The following is a 22,226-nucleotide window of genomic DNA, read 5'->3' as shown; positions in this document are numbered from 1 at the left end:
ACAGAGGGAGGACCTTTCCTAAATATTCACTGTTCTGTTTGCCAATAGAAAATTACTTCTGTCTTTTCTGTCACATAGAACCTGAACATTATTCATGAAACTTCCATACCAAACAAAGCGCCCATAGCACTGTAGAACAAGTTGATCCCAATAATGAACCACAGAAAGTATGTGCTAGCACCAGCGAATGAAATGTCAGCAAAAACACCTGAGGGACAGAAAAGGGTATACATTATTCATTGGCTATTCATTACACACGGGAAATGGTTTGCATTTGTATGTGTATCTGTATTTCCTGTGTTATACAGTATAGGGCGGCTATGTAACCTAAACACACTTGAATGTGATGATATGCTAGACAAATTCCTATGTCCTCCTATGATTTATGACATTTTGTTACTTTTACTGACCTGCCACTGATGATGAATGTAAAGTCCATAAATGACAGATAATAGCTATGATGTGAATATGTTAATTATGTCACTAATGACACTAAACTCTTACCTGAAAATAGTACCCCAGCAACAATAAAGTATTGAAGTAGGACACTAACAGACTTTATATATCTTTTTGGACATGCTGTGAGATGAGAGAGAATAAGCCAAGTAAAACAAAATAAAACAAAATTATTCATCACTGCACTTTAGCAGTATCTTACACATAGATCCTTAACAGGTCAGAATCTGGTGAGTTTGTGACATTACGATTCAGTATACATTATACTGTATAACGTAATGGAAAATGACAATGCACTGTATATCCTATTAGTAAATATTTTTCATTAAAATATCAAAATAGATTTACCACATAGCGTTATACAATATGAATGCTGCTCAGTCCTGCACATTCTCGCCACAATATCCCTTCAGCCTACCTTACACTGACAAGATTTGGGAAAGATTCTTGAAAGATTGTAGTCTTTGAACTAATGCCCATCATTCAAGCTTTACTCAAAAGACTACAATCTTTCAAGAATCTTTCCAAAATCTTGTCAGTGTAAGGTAGGCTTTACTTCATCCTCTACTCTTGCAACTCATGCTATGTGTATACCAGTGAGTGTGTGCATGTGTGTGTGCTTGCTTCTGTGTGTATGTGTGTGAGTGTGTGTATGAGTGTGATAAACATCTCAATTTCTCAACACCCCCTAATCTTGAATTTCCCCTTGGGGATCAATAAAGTATCTTATCTATCTATCTATCTATCTATCTATCTAATCCCTCATTCCTTATTCATGAAAGTCTAGGTACTGTAGAGTCATGTTTGATTGTTCGACTAATCAGTTTAATATTATAAAGTTACCAGCAAGAGTTGCAGCAAGGGAATGGTTGATTTGCAGCAGGGGGGAATTAAAGGAACACTTCACCGTTTTTTCATATTAAACTACGTTATTCCCCTAACTAAGACAAGTTGATACATACCTCTCACGTTTCAATGCATGCACTCACTGGCTCTGGCGTGCGGCGCAACTTTGATAGCGCTTAGCTAGGCCAATGCATTCATTAGGATCCAAACAGAGATGAAGTTAGAAGCGACCAAACACCTCCATGTTTTCCCAGTTACACGAGTAGTCACACGACCAAGTATGGTGAGACAAAATAAAACGTGGTGCATTTCTAAGCAGGTAAGAGGGATAACTATATTGTGTGGCGCAATAATATCTTCACTCTTGCACTTTCAGTTTCACTTTGGAGTGAGGATATTACTGCGCAGAGTCTAAGTGCTCCCAATATTATTCCACCCCACAATATCCCTTTTACCTGCTTAGAAATGCACCACGTTTTATTTTGTCTCACCATACTTGGTCGTGTGACTACTCGTGTAACTGTATTTTAATAGGGAAAACATGGAGGTGTTTGGTCACTTCTAACTTCATCACTGTTTGGATCCTAATGAATGCATTGGGCTAGCTAAGTGCTATCAAAGTTGCGCCACGCGCCAGAGCCAGTGAGTGCACGCATTGAAACGTGAGAGGTACTGTATGTATCAACTCGTCTTAATTAAGCGAATAACATAGTTTAATAAGAAAAAACAGTGAAGTGTTCCTTTAAGAGAAAGGAAGAACCAGCAAAAGGGCAGGGGAGTGGTCCCTTGGGACCAAAGTCTTATTTTTCATAAATGGCCACCATTTCATGTGCCCCGATGTGATTTGGTGTCGGTGTACACCTAGTTAAAATTAACAATATTTTGTATGTTTACATTTTGCATGCACTTGCAAATCTGGCAATTTAAAACATACCAGGAAGTAAGTCCAGATAGGGAGCAGTCTTTAACACCAGAAGAAATCGAACAAAATTGACTGTTGCACATGTAACAATGTCATCAACAAAACCTGTAATACAATATAACATAAAGACATTTTAGGTAGAGTAGAGTAGAGTCACTCATGCCATTGATTACTATTGTATAATATTCAGGAAAAATCAAACTCTTCATATTTAACTTCAATATTATGGCATGGTTTGCATATTATTCTTATAGAATTTACGATAACCAGCAACAGCATAATCAAAGAATCAGTGCCATACCTCGTTTCACACCATATAGCATGAATGCAATGAACATAATGATGTTTGGACAGAAGACCAGTGAGTAATGCATCAACATTGTCCTTCCATTATCTAGTGAAAAGGGAATTCAGGAGAAAAAAAACATCATTTGCACAGCTGGACATGTATAAGGTAAGGTTGAATAAGGGGTGTAAGATTGTGAAGTTGAGAGGGGTGCCCCTCTCAAAACTGGTACCAAGAACAGTGTAAACAAAGCTGCCTACACTGATGGGTTAACTTTATGGAAGTGGTGATATGCTGAGGGATCGCAAAATTGCTAGCCAGACTTCTGGAGGCTATCATATTTTCCCTTCAGACTACCGAACACTTTGCCTGATGGATATTAGAAGTTAATCCCCAATTGGAATAAAATTCATGGATCATGATAACTGATCATGATAATTGTTTGTCCAAAAGAACTGTAGGCCTATTAGTGACTACGTTAACCAGTAATCTTCAGGTGATGTCATCGATCTGAACCAATCTCCAAGAACCCTTTTCAGGGATATTTTTGTGCGGTGTATATAGAAACACACAACCCAAGAAAGCCATGCTCTCTTTCCTCTTCAGTGATTTAATGATTTTCAAACCAGCGCTCAAGAAACTAAACCTTCTACACTGAGCCACCTTGGTACGCATAATATCCAGGTAGCACTCTGTTCACCAGATCATTGCCAGCACTGTGCAGCAATTGAACCTCAGACCTTGTAGAAGAGCAGGCCATGGCCTGCAAGTCTGTGTCCTAAGGCACTGCCCCCCCTGGCTCACAGCAATCTCACCCAAGACACTCACACCTCCTTTGGCTGTCTCCGCTGCTCATAGCAGGGCTTCCTTCCCCCTCTCTACCTGTTCGCTGGCCTGGAGCCTTGGGTGTTGCTCAGTGTGGTGAACATTTTATCAAAACGTTCAATCTAAGAGAAGAAAACATGTCCCTCCTAGCCTCCAATGCTGAGCCTGATGATCCTGAAATGCCGTCCAATCAAAAGGACGACGCTACAGCCAGCCCCAGTGCAGATGATTTCCCTCACATGACTCACACATTAGGGTGTGGACTGAGTCAGTGAGCTGTTTCACATCCTCTGGCTGGAGCCACCACTGACAACCAAGAACAGGATGGATGGCGACTACTACCAGGCAAGATCCACAAAGCACGACTGTCCACTTCCTGCCTTCCCCAACTTTGCTCAGGAAATCTCCATGTCACGTGTGAAAGAGGCGGTAGCCTCCTACCTCTGCTTTGTCGACCAGTGGCAAACCCACCCTGCCGTCAAAGACATGCAGGATGACCGCCTCCCTGGTGGAGAAGGCATACACCTGCATGAGTCAGTCCTGCAGACGCATCAACACAGTCGCCTCCAGGTGTACTGCAGAGAGCTACTGTACTGCACCAGCCAGATACTGCGATATTGGCTCCCTCACCAACATGTGCAAAGCACTATATTTTGCTCAAAGGGCTTGTAATGGACTCAGTATTAGCCCAGGGCCTGTTTACTGGTAGCCCAGTACTGGTACTGGTAGCCCTGGCATCTGTGGCTCAACCTCTCCAACCTCCCTGACAGAGTAAGAGTGCAATCAGACAGGACGCGAGGTGCGCTATGTTTTCACAAAAAGGCGAATGACGTCAGGTGTTTTTCATTGGCATTGACTTTAACTTTTTCAATTCGAGGCGCTAAGGGTGCCTTTCCAATAATGCAAGGTGCAGCAGGTGCACAAAGCACAAAAACACGAAAGCATTCTGTCTGACTGCAGCCTAAAGGTGCCTCTGCTGAACGCCAGGGTCTCTCCAGACAAACTCTTTAGATGAGGCATCTCCGGCCTCCGGGAGCAATTTGAAGCATCTCTGAAGGACCCTACTGGGCTGCATTTCCCCGCCAGGCGACTCTCTCTGCCCAGCCAACCATGCAGCCAGCTATGAGCCTGATGCGCCGGCCATACTCATGCCGCCATGCACAAGTCTGTCTACAATGGTCCCACCCCATCCCCAACTCCTTGGCCTTCATCCTCGGGACCATGAGGATGAATCCTTGACGGGAGTCTGCTCACGCTCCTCATCCAATAGAGGCACCCTGCTTCTGTCCTGACCTGACTGGTCAATCAGAGCCTGAGGTCATGACTGACTCAACCTTCCTTACTGGAAGGTTGCTGCTGCTCCCCAACAACTACGAACCTGACTCAACTGTGAGCATGGTTATGCATGAAGCACATACACACAAAAGATAATTGCCTACATTCACAAACCTACTAGCGGCTAACCCAGCCCCTGTCAGTCCTCTCACATCTCTGTCAGTGGCTAGGAGAGCTCTGACACGCTGAATTCCATAAAAACCCTAAATAGATATATGACCAGCCTACATGGGAGCCTGTTGAGTGTGTACACGCTTAGATTACATCTACACTACACTGCACTGCGTTTTCAGTCTTGTCCTCACGGGACACCTAGATAGTAGGAGGGACACCTGAAGTGTGGATCACATGACCATTCAGCAAAGTAAAATGTGTAATTCAGCTGCTCTACAGATACAACCCAACACAGCAATAAAGCTTGTATTTCGGTCTCTCTCATCACTGGCAGGCTAGTAGTGAAAGTCAAAGTGAGTCTAGAGTCCAGAAACATTGGACTGACAATTTCCAATCAAGAAGGGAACATTGAGTTTTTACTGTACGTCATCATTTTCAGATGTTTGCATATTCACTGCCCACATAAATATACAAAGCCTGAGTTTTCGAATGAATACAAAGCAGACAAATTTCAGCTCGAAAATGGGTGATAGGCATAATGGAGATGTAGCCTCAGAATGGGTCCTGCACAGTGGAAAAAAGCAACAGTATGCACTGCAGTTTTCTCATCCTTCTATGCTTTTGACCACAGTACTACACAACACTGTACCATGAAGGAAGCAGAGCTATGCTTTTCTTTCATCCTCTCCTGTTGTTTTTGTGAATAGCTGCACCTGCAGTACAACAATAAAGGGGTGCAGGCTCCTCTCTAATCTTGCGCAAGTGGGCAGAAGCACCTCCACATCAATCTCCTAGAACTATGCGCCACGTTTTTGCCCTGAAACACTTCCACCCCCAACTAATCAGTTGTCATGTTCTGATCAAGACGGAGAACACAACGACGGACGTATCAATTGTCAGATGGCTTACACTCTCCATAGCTCTGCCATATTGGCATATTGGCAAGGAAACTGGGAGAGCAGGGTCAATTGAAACACTTTTCAGTTTAACGTCTTTTTCAAAACAGGTGAAAGGGATACAAATATTTTTTTCATATGACCAACAACTCTCATGTGTCTTCTCTTAGTTACCAGTTTAATTTCATGTACACCTTGAGTGATCGCGTTGTTTTTTAACTTTGAACGTAAGTTGTCGTTTGTTTCAATTGACCCGCCCAGTCGGGTCAATTGAAACACATGTGCGGGACAACTGAAACAGCATATTGTAAACAGAAACCATTCACTTTACTCTAGTTTTTATGAAACATACATCATACTTCTGTACTTGTCATGGCTAAAATTTTCCCCTGATTCTTCAAAATATAAGTAGGTCAAAAAATACGCGTTTCGATTAAACTCACATTTCTACATTTTATACCATGCTGATGACTACATTTCCATGTAATTTACTTATTTCCCGTTGTAAGCCCTGTTGAGGGATTCACAATTGATCTTCCTCTTTTATTTTGAAACTTTTTTTTGCATTGATAGTGCGGGACGATTGAAACAACTGTTTCAATCGTCCCGACAGTGCTAACTAACACTTAAACATATTTTGCTTCTAAACCTCAAAATGCTTACATTTAACACTTTCAGACATGTTTAAGTAATGATTCATCTCTCGTATGGTCATGTGATCATTGCATGAAACAATAAACACCAGTTGTGATCAAATAAAAAAAAATTACCGCACGTAAGATTTTACTTGCCGGTGTCAAAAACAGATTTGCGGGGATAACGTTGGAATTCGATGACGTCATAGCACGAGATTTCCCGTGGTTGGTAAGTCTTGTGTGTTGAACTCAAACCTTTCACCTGAATTGTCAACTATGCATTCAACTCCTGAGTACCTTTTTCTTTCAATAAACCTCAATATAAACACTTGAAAAAGACTACTACTCACACAAGATTATGCATTCAAGCACTTGGAACATCACTAAATGCAATGTCACAGTATAAATATCAAAGAGTGTTCTGGATACTTACACACTTGCAGTGGTACAGTGTTGGTTTTTGAATCCACATTTGTGCATATTTCACAGATGTACATTCCCTCATCCTCAGTTTTAACGTCCATCAGTTTTAGTGAACACTCGAACTTTTGGATATCTATAAACTGAAATCTGTGATGTGGAGAGTCTGGTGAGACAACACCATTCTGGTACATTAAAACATCTTGATCCAGCCTCTTCCAGGTTACGCTGACCAATGACCTTCCTTGTAAACCTTTTGGATCCCAGGGCAGAACCACCTCCCGTCCCACATATGCTAGGTAGCGTCCGGGTGCCACTAAAAGTTTTAAAACACATAGACATTACATTAAATAACACAGGATAAAGATTCAAAGGCACTTCAAATTGTGAATAGAGAGCTTATTTTGTTCCATAAAATAGTAACTTCTCACAAACATACCGGTAAAGACCTGCCTACCAAAATAAATACTGTATAATAGAATAATACATATTATATATTATTTAATGATATACAGCACGAGTAAGACTATGGAAAAACAAATTGTTCTGATTTCCTGTCAAAGAGCACATTTATAGCCATACCATTTTTCATTAACTGGATGAATGCAGGAACCCCAAGTCCAAGTGCCAATACAAGAGCAATGACACACAACAGACATGCCATGATGAGCACTGGCACAGCATCTGCAGAGTAAGAGGGTAGGTAATCAGGACAGGCAGAACAAGGATTATAGAGTAAAGAGGATGCACTATATTTTACAGACGTTCTAGACCAAACCATTGGTATATCTTATTCTGATTATTTTACTTAGTGCCCTTCGGAGCACAGTTTGTAACTGTCCAATCATTTAAATTCACTTTACGATTCTTGTATAGAAATTAATAATAATAATAATAATAATAATAATAATAATAATAGAGTGTTCTATTGTCTTACCCAGTCCCTGTAAAACAACAGTAGTGTTGGCTGATAGATGATCACTGTGGGCTTCACAGATGAACTCTCCTCTGTCTTTAGGACTGACATCCTTCAATTTCAAAGAGAAGTTGCCTTTGGGGATTTCTGTGGTGAAGAATTCTGCTCTGCCTTGATATCTCTCATGGGTGGAGTTTTGTAGGGACTCACCATCTTGGTAAAGCAGCACTATGATCTCCTGGTCTGTTCTCTTCCAGACGACCTTCTGCAGTCTCTCAGGGGGGATGTGGGAGTCCACAGAGCAGTCTAGAATCACCTCGTCACCCACATAGGCAGAGACAGCACCTGCCCCTCTCACTACGAGACGCTCTGATACACAAACCACAAAAAGAAGACATAGACTATGCTAAATACAGAATTTCAGCCATGTTCTGTTAGCAAAGCCATATTACTAAAAAAGCCTCAGAGTTAAATGCTATAAAAAATCTCGAAACTGATATTAGACTTTTTAGGGCTATAATTGAGTCATGCACATTACATTATATCTGATAACAAGAACCTCACCAATGTATCTAATTTCAGCTGTGACTTCATCTGATTTCAAATTTGTAAACACTTTACAGATGTAAACTCCTGCATCTCCAAGGGTTGTATTTGTGAGGAGCAGAGAGTAATTTCCAGCTGCTAACTCTGTGACAAAACGGGCTCTTCCCCTGAAGGCATAGTCCTGTGACTCTGGTCTCTCTTCTCCCTCCTGGAACAGGTGCACCAGCACATCTGAGTCTGTTCTTCTCCACTCCACCTCCAGCTCCTCCAGAGGTAAGGGGGTCTCCACAGAACAGGGCAGCAGAACAGAACCTCCCAGCTTTGCCGTCAGAGGACCAGAGGGACCCTGTAGCAGAAAGGCTACATAAAACAGTAACATGTGAGTAAATGAAAGTTACAACACTCTGTGTTATAGTTGGACCAAAATTCTTTCAATTCCTAAAACATTCTTTGAAGTTATAGGAATATATATTTTGAAAATATGTTGCCATGTTTTTGCAATAAAGAACAGCAAAGCTTTACATACTGTAAACCTGTAAAATATAGGTTTAGTTTCATGTAATTACTGTACTGCATGTTAGACTACATTTTAATATTGTGAATGTGAAGGAATGATAGCAGGCCTACTGTACAAAAGGAAAAGTCAGTACTAGTCCAATGCAGGGCTGTACACTGCGAGCACCTCGTCGCAAATGCGAGGAAATATATATTAGTGCTAATTGAAAATCTGAAATGGGAGCACAGGTGCGAGTACTGAATTCAACCCTTTTATTCGCATTTTGCTCCTAAAAATCCACACCAAGTGGATCAAAGTATAGGCTAGTAGGCTACAATTTTCGCGCATCTGTATACAATAGCTCTAACGCTCCTGGCTGGAAACTCATGCTTTCAGCATCAACCTCGCTGTCTCTCACACACGCAAGAAATGTCACTCCAAAACCATTCTTCTTTTTCTTCAATCTGTTCGTTATCAGTTGGTGACTTTGTAGCGATTAGCCTACCGTTGAAACGGCAAACCATGATAAGAATGTTGACTATATAGCCTACAATTACCGTGTTCATTTCAAATATTATTATTAGGCCCTATCACGGTTGATAAACACGGTGTGGAAACCGTGTTAGCTTCACCCCAGCCTGCATTTGACATAGGCCTGGTTGACTTCTATGAGAGAAATCCGACTGATTCTGTTGTCTAAATGATGGATTTAACCACGATTTGGTGTAGGCTACACCTGCTTTAAAAAGGCGGAACATTTTCATTGCAAATGTGCGCATCATATAGCCACTCTGCGTCTTTGTATGGAGGTTACATTCACATTAATTCCATTCCACTAACGTTATCAGGAGAATACCGTAGCCTAACGTTTTATTTTGAGCTCTGGTTGTCACTCATTGGATATAACAGATATAGCCTACCAAACTCCAAGACGAGTCATGGTAGAGCAAGTTAAGCACCCAGCCAATTAAACATGACCAAGGAAAAAGCGACAACTCACGATGCCATGCCATGGTAGGCTACCTAAATCATAGAAGTTAACGTTACTGGACAGTGGACACTCATCTTTTCTATTACACCAGAAATATTTGTCTTTACCTTTGTTCGTTTTTTGAACATTTAAGTTATTTAATGAAAACATGATGTATCCTTGAACTATGCTTGACTCTTTTCCTAAAACCGAATGAAACCTAATTATGTTCACGTACATCTTAAAGTGACAGGCACTCAATTAGACCTACATACCACCCCTGTAATATCATTACAGTGTAATCATAAGAAGTATTCAGTTTACTGAATATTTTAAGCTATAAAGTAATTATGCAGATCCTAAAATGCTATAAATTGATACCAAAATGTATACAAATTCTGAATTCAAAATATGAAATAGAAACAAGACAAGCCATTTTCTGTGTGTGTAGGGTTTGAGCAGAGACTATGATTGCCACTGCTGTGAATGATCTGTATCCTGCTTAAAGGAATATTTCGGTATTTTACACTTTAAGCCCGTTTTCTGTATTGCCTAGCATGAAAACGAGTGTTTGACACCGAAATCTCGACGATTGAGCCGGTGTGTGCATTTCGGCACCTTTAGAATGTTCTCTGTATGGCCTTAACATTGCTCCCTATGTGCATAAACTATTCTGTCCTTAAAACACCCCTAAACGTTCGTTTTTTAAAATGTGCAGCTCACCGAGTGGTTACTGGTCTTCAACGATCTTCTATAGCAAGTTTGACAGCGAAATGTAGCTTCAGTCATAGTTTATCAGGGATTTTCGAAATCCCGGAAGTAATTTTTCAGATAACTCACAACCGTGTTTGCCTAATATAACACAACAGAATTTGAATTTCACTGCGAAACTTGCTATAGAAGATCATTGAAGACCAGTAACCACTCGGTGAGCTGCACATTTTTAAAAACGAACGTTTAGGGGTGTTTTAAGGACAGAATAGTTTATGCACATAGGGAGCAATGTTAACGCCATACAGAGAACATTCTAAAGGTGCCGAAATGCATCAACAGGCTCAATCGTCGATATTTCGGTGTCAAACACTCGTGTTCATGCTAGGCAATGCAGAAAACAGGCTTAAAGTGTAAAATACTGAAATATTCCTTTAAGGCAAGAAGGTTTTCAAGGAAATTTCATAGTGCTCCTAAATTTTTTTCTGTGCTCCTAAACTTTTTCATTTAGGAGCACCTGTGCTCCTAGTGAAAAAGCTTAGCGTAGGCTACAGCCCTGGTCCAATGTATCATATCATATTATGTTGCAATTAACCTTATTGTGTTAAAATAGTTGTTCCAATTGAGTAAAAAGGAAAATAGGGAAACCAAAAAAATAAAATATTTATATGGTTTGTCACAGTTACTGAACCACAAAACATGAAATTACAGTAATTTCCTGTATAGAAGCCGCATTGTGTATAAGCCGCAGGACAGTGTTTCATGCAAGTTAAAAGAAACAAAACCATATTAACACCATATTAACTGCCCCCCTATTAACCTCATAGCTGAAGAAATCTTGCAAAATCAATGTATAAGCTGCGGCTAATAGTCGGGAAATTACGGTAATCAAACTCTAACTTCTAATTCAAACACAATGTTATTACGTTGAACTGACATTTGCCCAACAGAGTTATGTAAGACCAAAGTACCGGCGGCATGATTTATTTTTTGTCAGTGGTGTTTTGTTTGAATTGTCTATTTTCTCTGCTGAAACTACAGCATGACACTCATGGGTTGTTGGTTTTATTTTTGTCATTTTGACATTTCATTCATGTGCAACCGACGTATGCTTACACAATACAATGAAGCACTGTAGGCTAAATCCAGCTGCAGTAGAACTCGATAGCAGTAGTTTTTCCTCAATCTAAAGAATGGAACGTATTTTTATAGTGCCAGTGCCACATAGGCCTATATGCCTACAAAATATTTCAATCATTCGACCTAAAGGTCTAAAGAATGCATAGCCTACCTTCAGATGATGCCACGATCCAGAGCACAATCAAACTTCCCAAAGTCATTTCAAATCTGTCTTGTCGAAGACTATTTCTACATTATTACGCCTGTTATGTAAGCCTATGTCATCATCTCATGAAAAGAGTATCCTAATACAGGGAAATTCAACGCTTAACACAAAAGGAAGGCGCAAAATATGGTTCGCGTTTACTTTCACTTTTACCTGTGTGAGGCTGTGAGCACACCTACTGTATCTATCAGGCGCACACTAATTGAGCTCACCTGTGGGCATGACACGGAGCCAATGGACACATAATATAGAGGTGTTTGCAAGACTGATAGAATGCAAGTTTTCGTCGTTGGCAGTAGACCACTTCTCTGGAGTACAGGAGCGTTTTCTGTGCTTACTGTATATCTCACTCCAGGCAGAGGTGAACTTTGATTCAACGCATGCGGTTGTTTTTCACTTGGAACTGCAGCGTAGTAGGCCTATGATGGCAGTAGCCATCTTTCATCTTGGGGTGCTTGGTTAGTGACGGGTAGGGGGAGGGATGACGTGTAGTTTTTGCTCATTGCTTACACACACTAAAATTAAATGCTTAGACTAAAGCCTCAATACCTAAAGTTCTTGTAGCATACTTTAAACACTAACCATATACACATTCTCTGCTTTGCACATTATTTGCAATACGCTTATTGCGAAATACTGCAGAGGCTACGATGCCTTACAATAGACACTTTGTTCAAAAGTCAAATCTCCTGTTATCATTGAGAAAACCAACCACATACCTGCATGCCTCTTTTGCAAGCAATAGAAGGGACATGCAGAGACATTGAGGTGGGGTCAGTTCAAGGGTGCATATGGCACAAAAAGTGATATTTTCCCTGTAGCCTAGCCCGAGAGGACATCACCTGCGATGTTGAGGAGGACTTGTGGTCAGATCTGAGCAGAGGGCAGGATCCATAAAAAATCCAGGAATCCTGCATTATTTCACCCCCTGTTTGATTACAGTAATAGGCTACTCTGTGTTCATCAAGGTATAGGCGATAAATAGCCCAGTTGAGTGTCGCTTTCTTAGCACAGTAGTGCCTGTCTACTTGCCGTTGTCTTGTCTTGATGTAACCAGGTGTTAGCTATGCCCATGCAGACTGGTTTAATGTTTCTTAATCTTTCTTTTCATTCATAGCTGACATTCCCTTCTCCACTCTGACTACTCGGGCCTCCTGCCCATAGCACAGACAAGGCCAAGGTAGATAGCAATGTAGTAATGATTGCAGTGGGTATGTGATATTGAAATTCCTCGTAAAATCTTCTTTTGTTTGCCATAGATCACAACTGGCTGTCAGTGCGACAGCCTGACCTCTGTTTTCTCCTGATTACATGTAAATGTAGTTTTGTTTGGTGGCCAGTGTGGGTTCCAAAAATATTTCATGAGTGTTCTATACGTAACTTAGTATCTAGTTTTTTAACCACAGTACACTCTTTGATACATTTTGGAACAAACAAGTGTCACAGATTCTCCCAGTCAACACCAAACAAACTCTAGACAAAATAGTCTCTACACTTACTGAAGTGTGATTGATTACGCACTCCTGATGTTGTGTGTGCGTGTGTATGTGTGTGTGTGTGTGTGTGTGTGTGTGTGTGTGTGTGTGTGTGTGTGTGTGTGTGTGTGTGTGTGTGTGTGTGTGTGTGTGTATGTGTGTGTGCTAGAGAGAGAGAGAGAGAGAGAGAGAGAGAGCATAGTTCTGTTCCCTTCTAGTTGGGTGACTGTGCAAGGTATTTTGCTATCTAATGCGATTGCGAATAGATGCGGTCACAGCTGTACCCTGTTTTTGTTCCAGTGTCCCTGTCTTTGATTCATGTTTTTTGTTAGTTTGTTTTTAGTTCTCACATTTTCCCTGATCAAGAGTGCATTTTCATTTCAGACGGGACGACTCTGTGATGTGTGTGTTCTCTGAAGGTTGCGAGGGTGTGTGTGTGTGTGCGTGTGCTTTGCGCTGGTGTACGCTGTGAAGTGAAGTGTCTGTGTGGTTTTTTGGGGGATGATGTGCTCACTGACATTAGGTTTTTCTCCTGAGCCAAAAGATCAGTGCTAGTGGAGAAAGACACATAATAAATGGAGCAAGCCCAAATCAGCAGCCACCCAAACAAGCCCGTCACCACCCCAGAATGCCACCCACAACTCTTATTTTTGCAAGAAACTTCAAAGCAACACAAGCCCAAAGTCGCTTACAATAAGCAGACTTGGCAACTCTGGTCCTGTCCTTAACTGAACTCTAAGTGTAGCTTCGCTCAACACACCCACATCAGTTTACTGTTTGACAGGTCTCACAGGAGAGAGAGAGAGAGAGAGAGAGAGAAAGCGGGAAAGTGGGCAGAGATGGAGTGAGAGAATGAAAGACAAAGGGAGAGCTCCACAGAATCCTCCTCAGGATGCAGTTCATTGACTGGTTTCCAGCTCTTGGAGAGGAGCCCAGTTCTCCCAGCTCTACATCAGATCAGTGAACCAGTTATCTATCAGTCTCTCTCTCTCTCTCTCTCTCTCCCTCTGTCTCTTTCTCTCTATCGCTCTCTCATACACACAAACAAAGAAACAAGCATGCAAACACTCGGCGGACAGTTTATCTGTTCACAACACACTCTGATCGGCACACATACACCCTCACACACACACTCACACATACACACACACCCATACACACACCCATACACACACACACACACACACACACACACACACACACACACACACACACACACACACACACACACACACACACACACACACACACACACACACACACACACACACACACACACACACACACACACACTGGCCACCTTCTAGCCCCCAGCACTGAGGCCTCTCAAGGCTAATGAAATAAGAAAGCTCATTTTGCCCATTGCATTAGAGATTTACATTACAGTAATTATAGCTGCTGTACTCTCGCACGCGTGTGCACACACACACACACACACACACACACACACACACACACACACACACACACACACACACACACACACACACAAATGACACACGTGTTCACACATATGCAACATAGGCCCACAAGTACAAAGGCTCTTAGCACAAATAAAAAAGCAGCTGACGTATGTCTGTGGGAACACAGCACCTATTTACAGTAAACCACTTCATGTTCATGTTCATTATCACAACAGCTAGTAGAATAGACAAGGGATGGGAAGGATGGCCGTATACACTTTCATTTCCCCAGCACCTCTCAACACAATGCACGTCACATGAATTAGCAAGGTTATATAGTCTAATCTGCTTCAAGTCTTGATGCTAACTGAAATTCGCTGCGTGACGTGAAATAAAACGCACGAAATAGATTGCAAAATATTAAAATAATCGCATCGGACTCCAAAGTTTTTTTTTTGCATTTTCGCAACACAAATTCGTGTGGTATCTGGTCTGTAGGCCTACGGGCCGCCCTTTAGACTGCATCTTTTTGTTGCAAAACAAAAGCTACGTTTGAATGCCCATTCTCACTAGGCCTATGCCATCTACATAACACAATGCCACTGAAATGAGGCTAAATTAATATTTCATGTTAACTTTACATTTAAATTGGGTTAGGCTACTGTGCAACTGTGGCATTAATTAGCCTACTTTAAACCAAAAGATAAATGCTGGACTAATTCTAGACATTTCATCCATGTGCAACCAATGTATAACGAATCAAATAAATCCAGTTTACATTTTCAGTTTATGATAGGCTAACAAGTTTTACCTAGCCTATATCAAAAGAATATAGGCTACCGTATTTCTTCAACATGTGTCTGTGCAACATAGGCCTAGGGCTAGGCTATGCCAATTCTAGGAAACCCATGCCCCTGTATGCTACTCATGGGCTCTCTCTCTCTCTCTCTCTCTCTCTCTCTCTCTCTCTCTCTCTCTCTCTCTCTCTCTCTCTCTCTGTACTCTGTAACACTCTGTAAAGCGCTATGAAACATGTGTGTTTTGGCGCTCTACAGGGAAATCAAATTGAACATAAAAGCATGCCTAAAATATTTGTTATCCTTCGACATAAAGCACTAAAGAATGCACTGCCTACCTTCAGATGATGCCACGATCCAGAGCACAATCAAACGTCTCAATGTCATTTCAAATATGTCTTGCGAAAACTATTTCTACATTATTAACAGGTTTCAATGTCATCAAAACATGAAAAGATGATCCCAACTCAGGGATATTCGACGCTTATTAGCCTACACGAGGAAGTCGCAAAAACAATACCCTCAGCGTTTACTTTCACTTTCACTCTTTTTGATCTGAAACCAATGTCCATAGGTTCCGTTGTGGCTTTAACCTGGAAATGAGCGATTCGCCTACCTTAAACCAAACGGATGTAAAAGATGTACCGCAAAGCGGTAGCCTACAAAATACGACCGCCGCTCAGTCCTGCACATTCTCTCTGCAAAAACACGCTTGTCAATTTGTTTTCATCCCCTGCAACTTTCATGTACTGTATATAAATGAGTGTTTGAATGTGTGCTTGCTTGTGTGTGCGTGTGCTTCTCTGTCTGTGAGTTTTCCCAAATTCTACTGTTTTCATTGTATTTTTGCCCTTGTTTTTTACACTCCCTAAATTACCTTATCTTGGAGGCCATGTTAAGATATTCATATCTTTAAAAGTATTATTCCTAGCCTGACTAAACTTTATAGAATGGAAGACAAGCATGTTCTCAGTAAGATTCAATGATTAAAAGTTTGTACTACAGTCTCATAGGTAGAAGTCCCTACTTTCTTAAAAAAAAAGAACATGCAAAAAAAGTGATATTGAGGGTCTCAGAACTCTTTTATTGGGACACACCTGCCATCAATGAGCATTTTCTCTAGAAATATAATCCTTTGTTAATATTGTCTGAAAACTTGAAGTCTCCAAAACAAATGGTCATGACAATAATAAGGATAAAACAAGACGTGTTTGTATTTTTGTGTCATTTTCATGCACCTGAAATGCTATGTTAGGTAGGTAGTGGGACCATGAAACTTTATGTGGAAAGCACAAAGTATATGGATATTTAGTTTTAGTGTGTAAAGTATCAATATTGTACTGAGTCCCATTCACAGAATAAATGCATATAGTTAGAGGTGTTTTGAGAAAACAGCTTATGACGATGCTGCGTGTGACGTCATCAATACAGTCACCGCAAAGTTACTCACACAACATCCAGATGCCATGCTGATTTCAGGGGACTTTAACCATGCTTCTCTCTCTGGAATACTTCCAACTTTCCAGCAATTTGTTAACTGTTCTACCTGAGACAAAAAAAAAACCTTGGACTTACTATATGCAAATGTGCATGGCTCTTATAGTTCTACAGCTCTGCCCCCACTTGGTAGATCAAACCATAACCTGGTTCTCCTCACACCCACCTACACACCTATTGTTCAGCAGCAGCCAGTGACTACAAGGACAGTTAGGAGGTGGTCACAGGAGGCTAACAAGCTTCTTCAGGAGTGCTTTGAGGTTACTGACTGGGATGTGCTCTGTGAACCCCATGGGAATGACATTGAATCAATGACGGACTGTATAACAGAATGCATCACCTTCTGCGTCGACAATGTCATACCTACCAGGAAAGTAAGATGCTTTGCCAACAATAAGCCCTGGATCACCAGAGACCTAAAGGAGTTACTGAATAAGAAAAAGCCTTTAGGGATGGTGACAGAGAGATGCAGGAGCGTTCAGAGGGAGCTAAAAGTGAAGCTGAGAGAGAACAAGGAGGAATACAGGAGGAAGCTGGAGAACAAACTTCAGAATAACAACATGAGAGATGTGTGGATGGGCATGAAAACCATCACAGGTTTTAAGGTGAAGGGGAATCAGGCAGAGGGGAGCCTAAATAGGGCCAACGAGCTGAACACATTTTTCAACAGGTTCAGTACAGGCAACTCCCCTACCTCACCCAGCCATTCAGACCTCTCATCCTCCTCCCTAGAACATCCTGTGCAAGCCTCCTCAGTGAGAATGGCTAAGGATCACTGTCCCCAGCCTTCAACTCCCACGATGGACACCACCTGGTCAGGAAGTGCTGAACCTGCATCATACCCCTCCCCCCTCCATCCCTCCCACTTGTTTGTCTGTATCCAGTAGTCAGGTGAAAATGCAGCTGAGGAGACTAAACCAGAACAAGGCCCCAGGTTCAGATGGTATCAGCCCAAGAGTCCTGAAGGTCTGTGCGGAACAGCTCTGCGGTATTCTGCAGCACCTTTTCAACCTCAGCCTGAGCCAGGGGAGAGTGCCTATGTCTTGGAAAACATCCTGCCTTGTTCCGGTCCCAAAGAAACCTTCTCCATCTACCCTCAAAGACTACTACAGTTGCCTTAACATCGCACATTATGAAAGTACTGGAGAGGATGGTCTTGGCCCATCTGAGACCACAGGTGACCACCTACATGGACCCATTACAATTTGCATACCGTCCAAAGGTGGGTGTTGAGGATGCCTTAATCTATCTGCTCCATAGAACACACTCTCACCTGGACAGTACTGGCAGCACTGTAAGGATCATGTTCTTTGATTTCTCAAGTGCTTTTAACACCATACAGCCTGTGCTGCTACGTGAGAAGCTGCAAAGGATGCAGGTAGACACCTCCACAACTTCATGGATAATTGATTACCTGACTGAAAGACCACAGGTTGTGAGACTGAAAGGGTGTGTGTCTGAGCAGGTAGTTAGCAACATAGGAGCACCACAAGGGACTGTGTTGTCTCCTTTTCTGTTTACACTATACACCTCTGACTTCCAGTACAACTCTGAGTCATGTCACCTGCAGAAGTTCTCTGATGATTCTGCAGTTGTGGGGTGTGTCAGTGATGGTGAGGAGACAGAGTACATGCAACTGGTGGACCGCTTTGTGACATGGTGCAAAAACAACCACATTGTCTTGAATGTGGCTAAGACCAGGGAAATGGTGATAGACTTTAGGAGGGCCAGGCCTGAGCTAAATGCCATTACAATACTGGGTGAGGAAGTGGACATTGTAGAGAACTACAAATATTTGGGAGTTCTTATTGACAACAAACTTGACTGGAGACACAACATGGAGGCTGTATATAAGAAAGGGCAAAGCAGACTCTATTTCCTGAGAAAGCTCAGGTCTTTCAATGTGTGCAGCAAAATGTTGCAAATGTTTTACCAGAGTGTTGTTGCAATTTTCTTTTCTGCCATATGTTGGGGAGGTGGCATTACAGCCAGGGACACTAACAAACTAAATAGGATCATAAGGAAGGCTGGCTTTGTGTTGGGGTCAGCCAGAGCCCCTGGAGTTGGTGGTGGAGAGAAGGATGCTGCACAAACTTTTCAATATATTGGACAATACCACTCATCCACTACACAATGTACTGGTAAAACAAAAAAGTTTTTATTTGGAGGCTACGCCAACTAAGCTGTAAGAAAGACAGATACAGAAAGACTTTTTTACCTATGCAATAGCACTTTATAATGACTCCCATCTGGGCAGAGAGATAGGAATAACATTTTAAATGATTTTCTGTATGTATGCATGTTCGTATGTTTTTGTTGAATGTTGTGTTTGTATGCTGCTGAAACACTGTAATTTCCCCTTGGGGATGAATAAAGTATATCTATCTACTGTATCTATCTATCTATCTATAATAATTTTAAAAATATATAGATTTTAGCGCCCCCTCAGGTGTAGAATAATGATCGGTAGAACTATTCACGGTCATTATTTTCTGATAGAGGTGTCGTGTGTGATAGGGGAATAGACTGTTTTATGTAATTATGATGTGAAATAGGAATTATGGACTATGTAATATTTGTAACATATTTAACATGTGTGCTTGATGTGAACAATGGTGCATACCTGCAGGACAATGACTGGGGATGGGCAATGACTTGTATAATGGACATTGGTTTACTGATTGTCCCACCGGGGCGAGGGGGGGTATTATTTCCATGACAATTTCATCTGCTCTAAAAGAACAGCAATATGTATTTGATGTCAGCAGACATTAAGACATTCATGTCTTAATTAAACAGGCCAAAAGGTCTGAACAAAAGAATGACTGGGCTATAGTGTCCAAAGGAATTTTATTTCCATTCAGGCCTGAAGGTAGGTTCAGGCCTGAAGACAAACTAGGATTTTAAAAAAAATGCACGTTGTTTTCACATTGGCTGCATTATTGCACAATGTATAGTGATAAAGTGCTCAGGTGATCCGAAACAGTGGAGTATTGAATAAAAATTACAGTATTTCAGAAGATTGTGTTCCTAATATGTGTTCAGACGGTCTCTGTGTTTGTTCAGTAGTTCAACAGCCCTGGTATAGGCATGTTTGTGCATCAGGGAGTTGAGTAGTGTGATGGCCTGTGGCTTTGCCAGCTGGCAGGAAGTTGAACTTCTGCTTATGGGTAGAGTGGGTGGGGTCTCTGACTATCTTGGCAGCTCTGCTAAAGCAACGTTAAGTAGAGGTTCTGATGATTTCCTTTGTCATCCTCACCCTTCTCTGGAGGGACTTCTGGTCCAAGGTGGTGCCACTGCCATACGAGACGGAGAGGCTGCTGGTTGGGATGTTTTCTTCAGTGCCTCTGTAGAAAGTGATGACAGGATGGAAGGGGTGAAGGCACTCATGCCGTCTGGACAAGAAAGGTGGTGTTTGTAGACCATGTTAAGTCACCCATGGTGCTTCTCACTGACTTCACAGTGCTGCTATGGATTATGGAATATGTGTCATGTACTTCTTCCCGAAGACAACAGTGCATAAATGGGGCATCCTAGTAACAATTAGGCTACTCAGATTATATAAATTTATATAAACATAAATATATCGTCTCCAGAGTCATCAGATACAAATTATACAATGACACTTTGTATTTCAAGACTTTCACTCTCCCTCTTATAGATATAGATGACATAGATGCATTGTCTTTTCAGTCACAATTGTTTACTGAACATTACGTCATGCATTAAGCAATTCACTAAACCAATCATATCTGACTAATGAAAGTATTGTGTGCCAGGTATTGAGTGAATGAATTGATTAACTTAAGCACAAGAAGAACAATCAGAAGAGAACTCATGCTCTGGACAAACATGGCCCTTCTCTGGGGGATGAGGTTTTACTGTAAGGTTACTGACTCAAGAACTTCTGAACTGAGAAGTGAAACAGGAAACACAAAACATGTCAAACAAGTAAACTGACGGTGTGGTGCACGAAGCTGCACGTAGATTCAGGGTTCAGTTAAGGACAGGACCAGAGTTGCCAAGTCTGCTTATTGTAAGCGACTTTGGGCTTGTATTGCTTTAAAGTGTCTTGCAAAAGTAAGAGTGACGATGGGTGGTATTTTGGGGTGGTGAGGGGCTTGTTTCTAAAGTGTGGCTGCTGATTTGGGCTTGCTCCATTTCTGTCTTTCTCCACTATATCTGAAGAAAGGAGTGGGAGAAATTAAGTGGATTAAAAGACTTAGGCTAACTTTAAGTGGGGGGCAATGAAATAGACATATGGTGTGCAGAGATATGTACAGTAGGCTAAAAGTTAAATGTGTGCACATCATTCAGATCTTGTTAAAATATATGTAATAAAGCATTAAAAATAGTTAATCCTAAGTGTTAGAGTTTTTTTAAAACACCATGTGACCTTTCAGGCCCAATCCCTTCCTCAGATGTGGTAAAAGTTTAAATACATTTAGGAGGAAGATCATGTGTGGACTATGGAGTCTGTGTATATGTGAGCTTAATTTTAAGAAAGTCTATTGGGAGTTTGATATCATAGACATAATCAATATACTGTAGTTCCTGAGCAACTCTAGCAGCTTTGAATAATGTAAAGGTGACCAGATATTTACTGAGGGTAGAAAAATTAAAATAAACCCAAACTTGGCAGGAGGGGACATGAAACTAGCTGTCAGAGCTACGTGACTACATGCACACACTATGTGACATTATGCACAAAATGAAAGTAGTCATAGAACCGCAGCTTTTCTGTGTGTGTGTGTGTGTGTGTGTGTGTGTGTGTGTGTGTGTGTGTGTGTGTGTGTGTGTGTGTGTGTGTGTGTGTGTGTGTGTGTGTGTGTGTGCGTGTATGTGTGTGTGTGTGCGCGTGTGTGAGAGAGAGAAAATTACTGTCTCGTTACAATTCCTCTAACTCCACTAACTGACAGCTACGTGACTACATGCAGAGATGTGATGTGACCGCATGCATGCACAAATTCAAATAAAAGTAGACATACCACAGCCTACAGTAATTTCCTGTGTATAAGCCGCAGGACAGTGTTTTATGCAGGTTAAAAGAAACAAAAGCATATTAAGTGCCCCCTGTGTATTACCCTAGCTGAAGAAATGTTGCAAAATCAATTTATAAGCCACAGCTAATACAGTAGTTGGGAAATTGCTGTTTTTGTTTGGAAATAGGCCGAACTAGCCACTGAAATCTTTCCACACTGTTACAAAATCTGTACAGAGTAAACTGAGAGGTGAAACAGGAAACACAACACGTGTCCAACAGTAAACTGATGTGGGTGTGGTGAGCGAAGCTACACTTAGAGTTCAGTTAAGGACAGGACCAGAGTTGCCAAGT

The 22,226-nt window shown here is 41.4% G+C and overlaps 1 protein-coding gene across 3 annotated transcripts in view; it reads right to left on the bottom strand.

Moving 5' to 3' along the window:
* The window catches only part of LOC134096048 (uncharacterized), a 24,683-nt gene extending 8,726 nt beyond the window's left edge, over positions 1-15,957 (bottom strand). The window contains exons 1-9 of one of the 3 annotated variants that reach the window (XM_062549795.1): positions 15,733-15,957; positions 8,216-8,557; positions 7,673-8,020; positions 7,318-7,419; positions 6,749-7,051; positions 2,526-2,618; positions 2,237-2,329; positions 505-579; positions 110-208 (exon numbers count right to left, since the gene is read on the bottom strand). In XM_062549795.1, coding sequence (XP_062405779.1) covers positions 110-208; positions 505-579; positions 2,237-2,329; positions 2,526-2,618; positions 6,749-7,051; positions 7,318-7,419; positions 7,673-8,020; positions 8,216-8,557; positions 15,733-15,781 — 1,504 coding nt within the window. In that variant the 5' untranslated portion in view covers positions 15,782-15,957. Of the gene's footprint in view, positions 1-109; positions 209-504; positions 580-2,236; positions 2,330-2,525; positions 2,619-6,748; positions 7,052-7,317; positions 7,420-7,672; positions 8,021-8,215; positions 8,558-11,665; positions 11,773-15,732 lie in introns of those variants that run through there. The other 2 variants (XM_062549796.1, XM_062549797.1) reach the window with 2 other exon arrangements.
* Positions 15,958-22,226: the final 6,269 nt, after the last annotated feature.

The sequence above is a fragment of the Sardina pilchardus genome, chromosome 11 (assembly GCF_963854185.1).
Source record: "Sardina pilchardus chromosome 11, fSarPil1.1, whole genome shotgun sequence".
In the NCBI taxonomy this organism is placed as follows: domain Eukaryota; kingdom Metazoa; phylum Chordata; class Actinopteri; order Clupeiformes; family Clupeidae; genus Sardina; species Sardina pilchardus.
The sequence above is the reverse complement of the archived record's forward strand: the minus strand, read 5'-3'. Positions and strand labels throughout refer to the sequence as shown.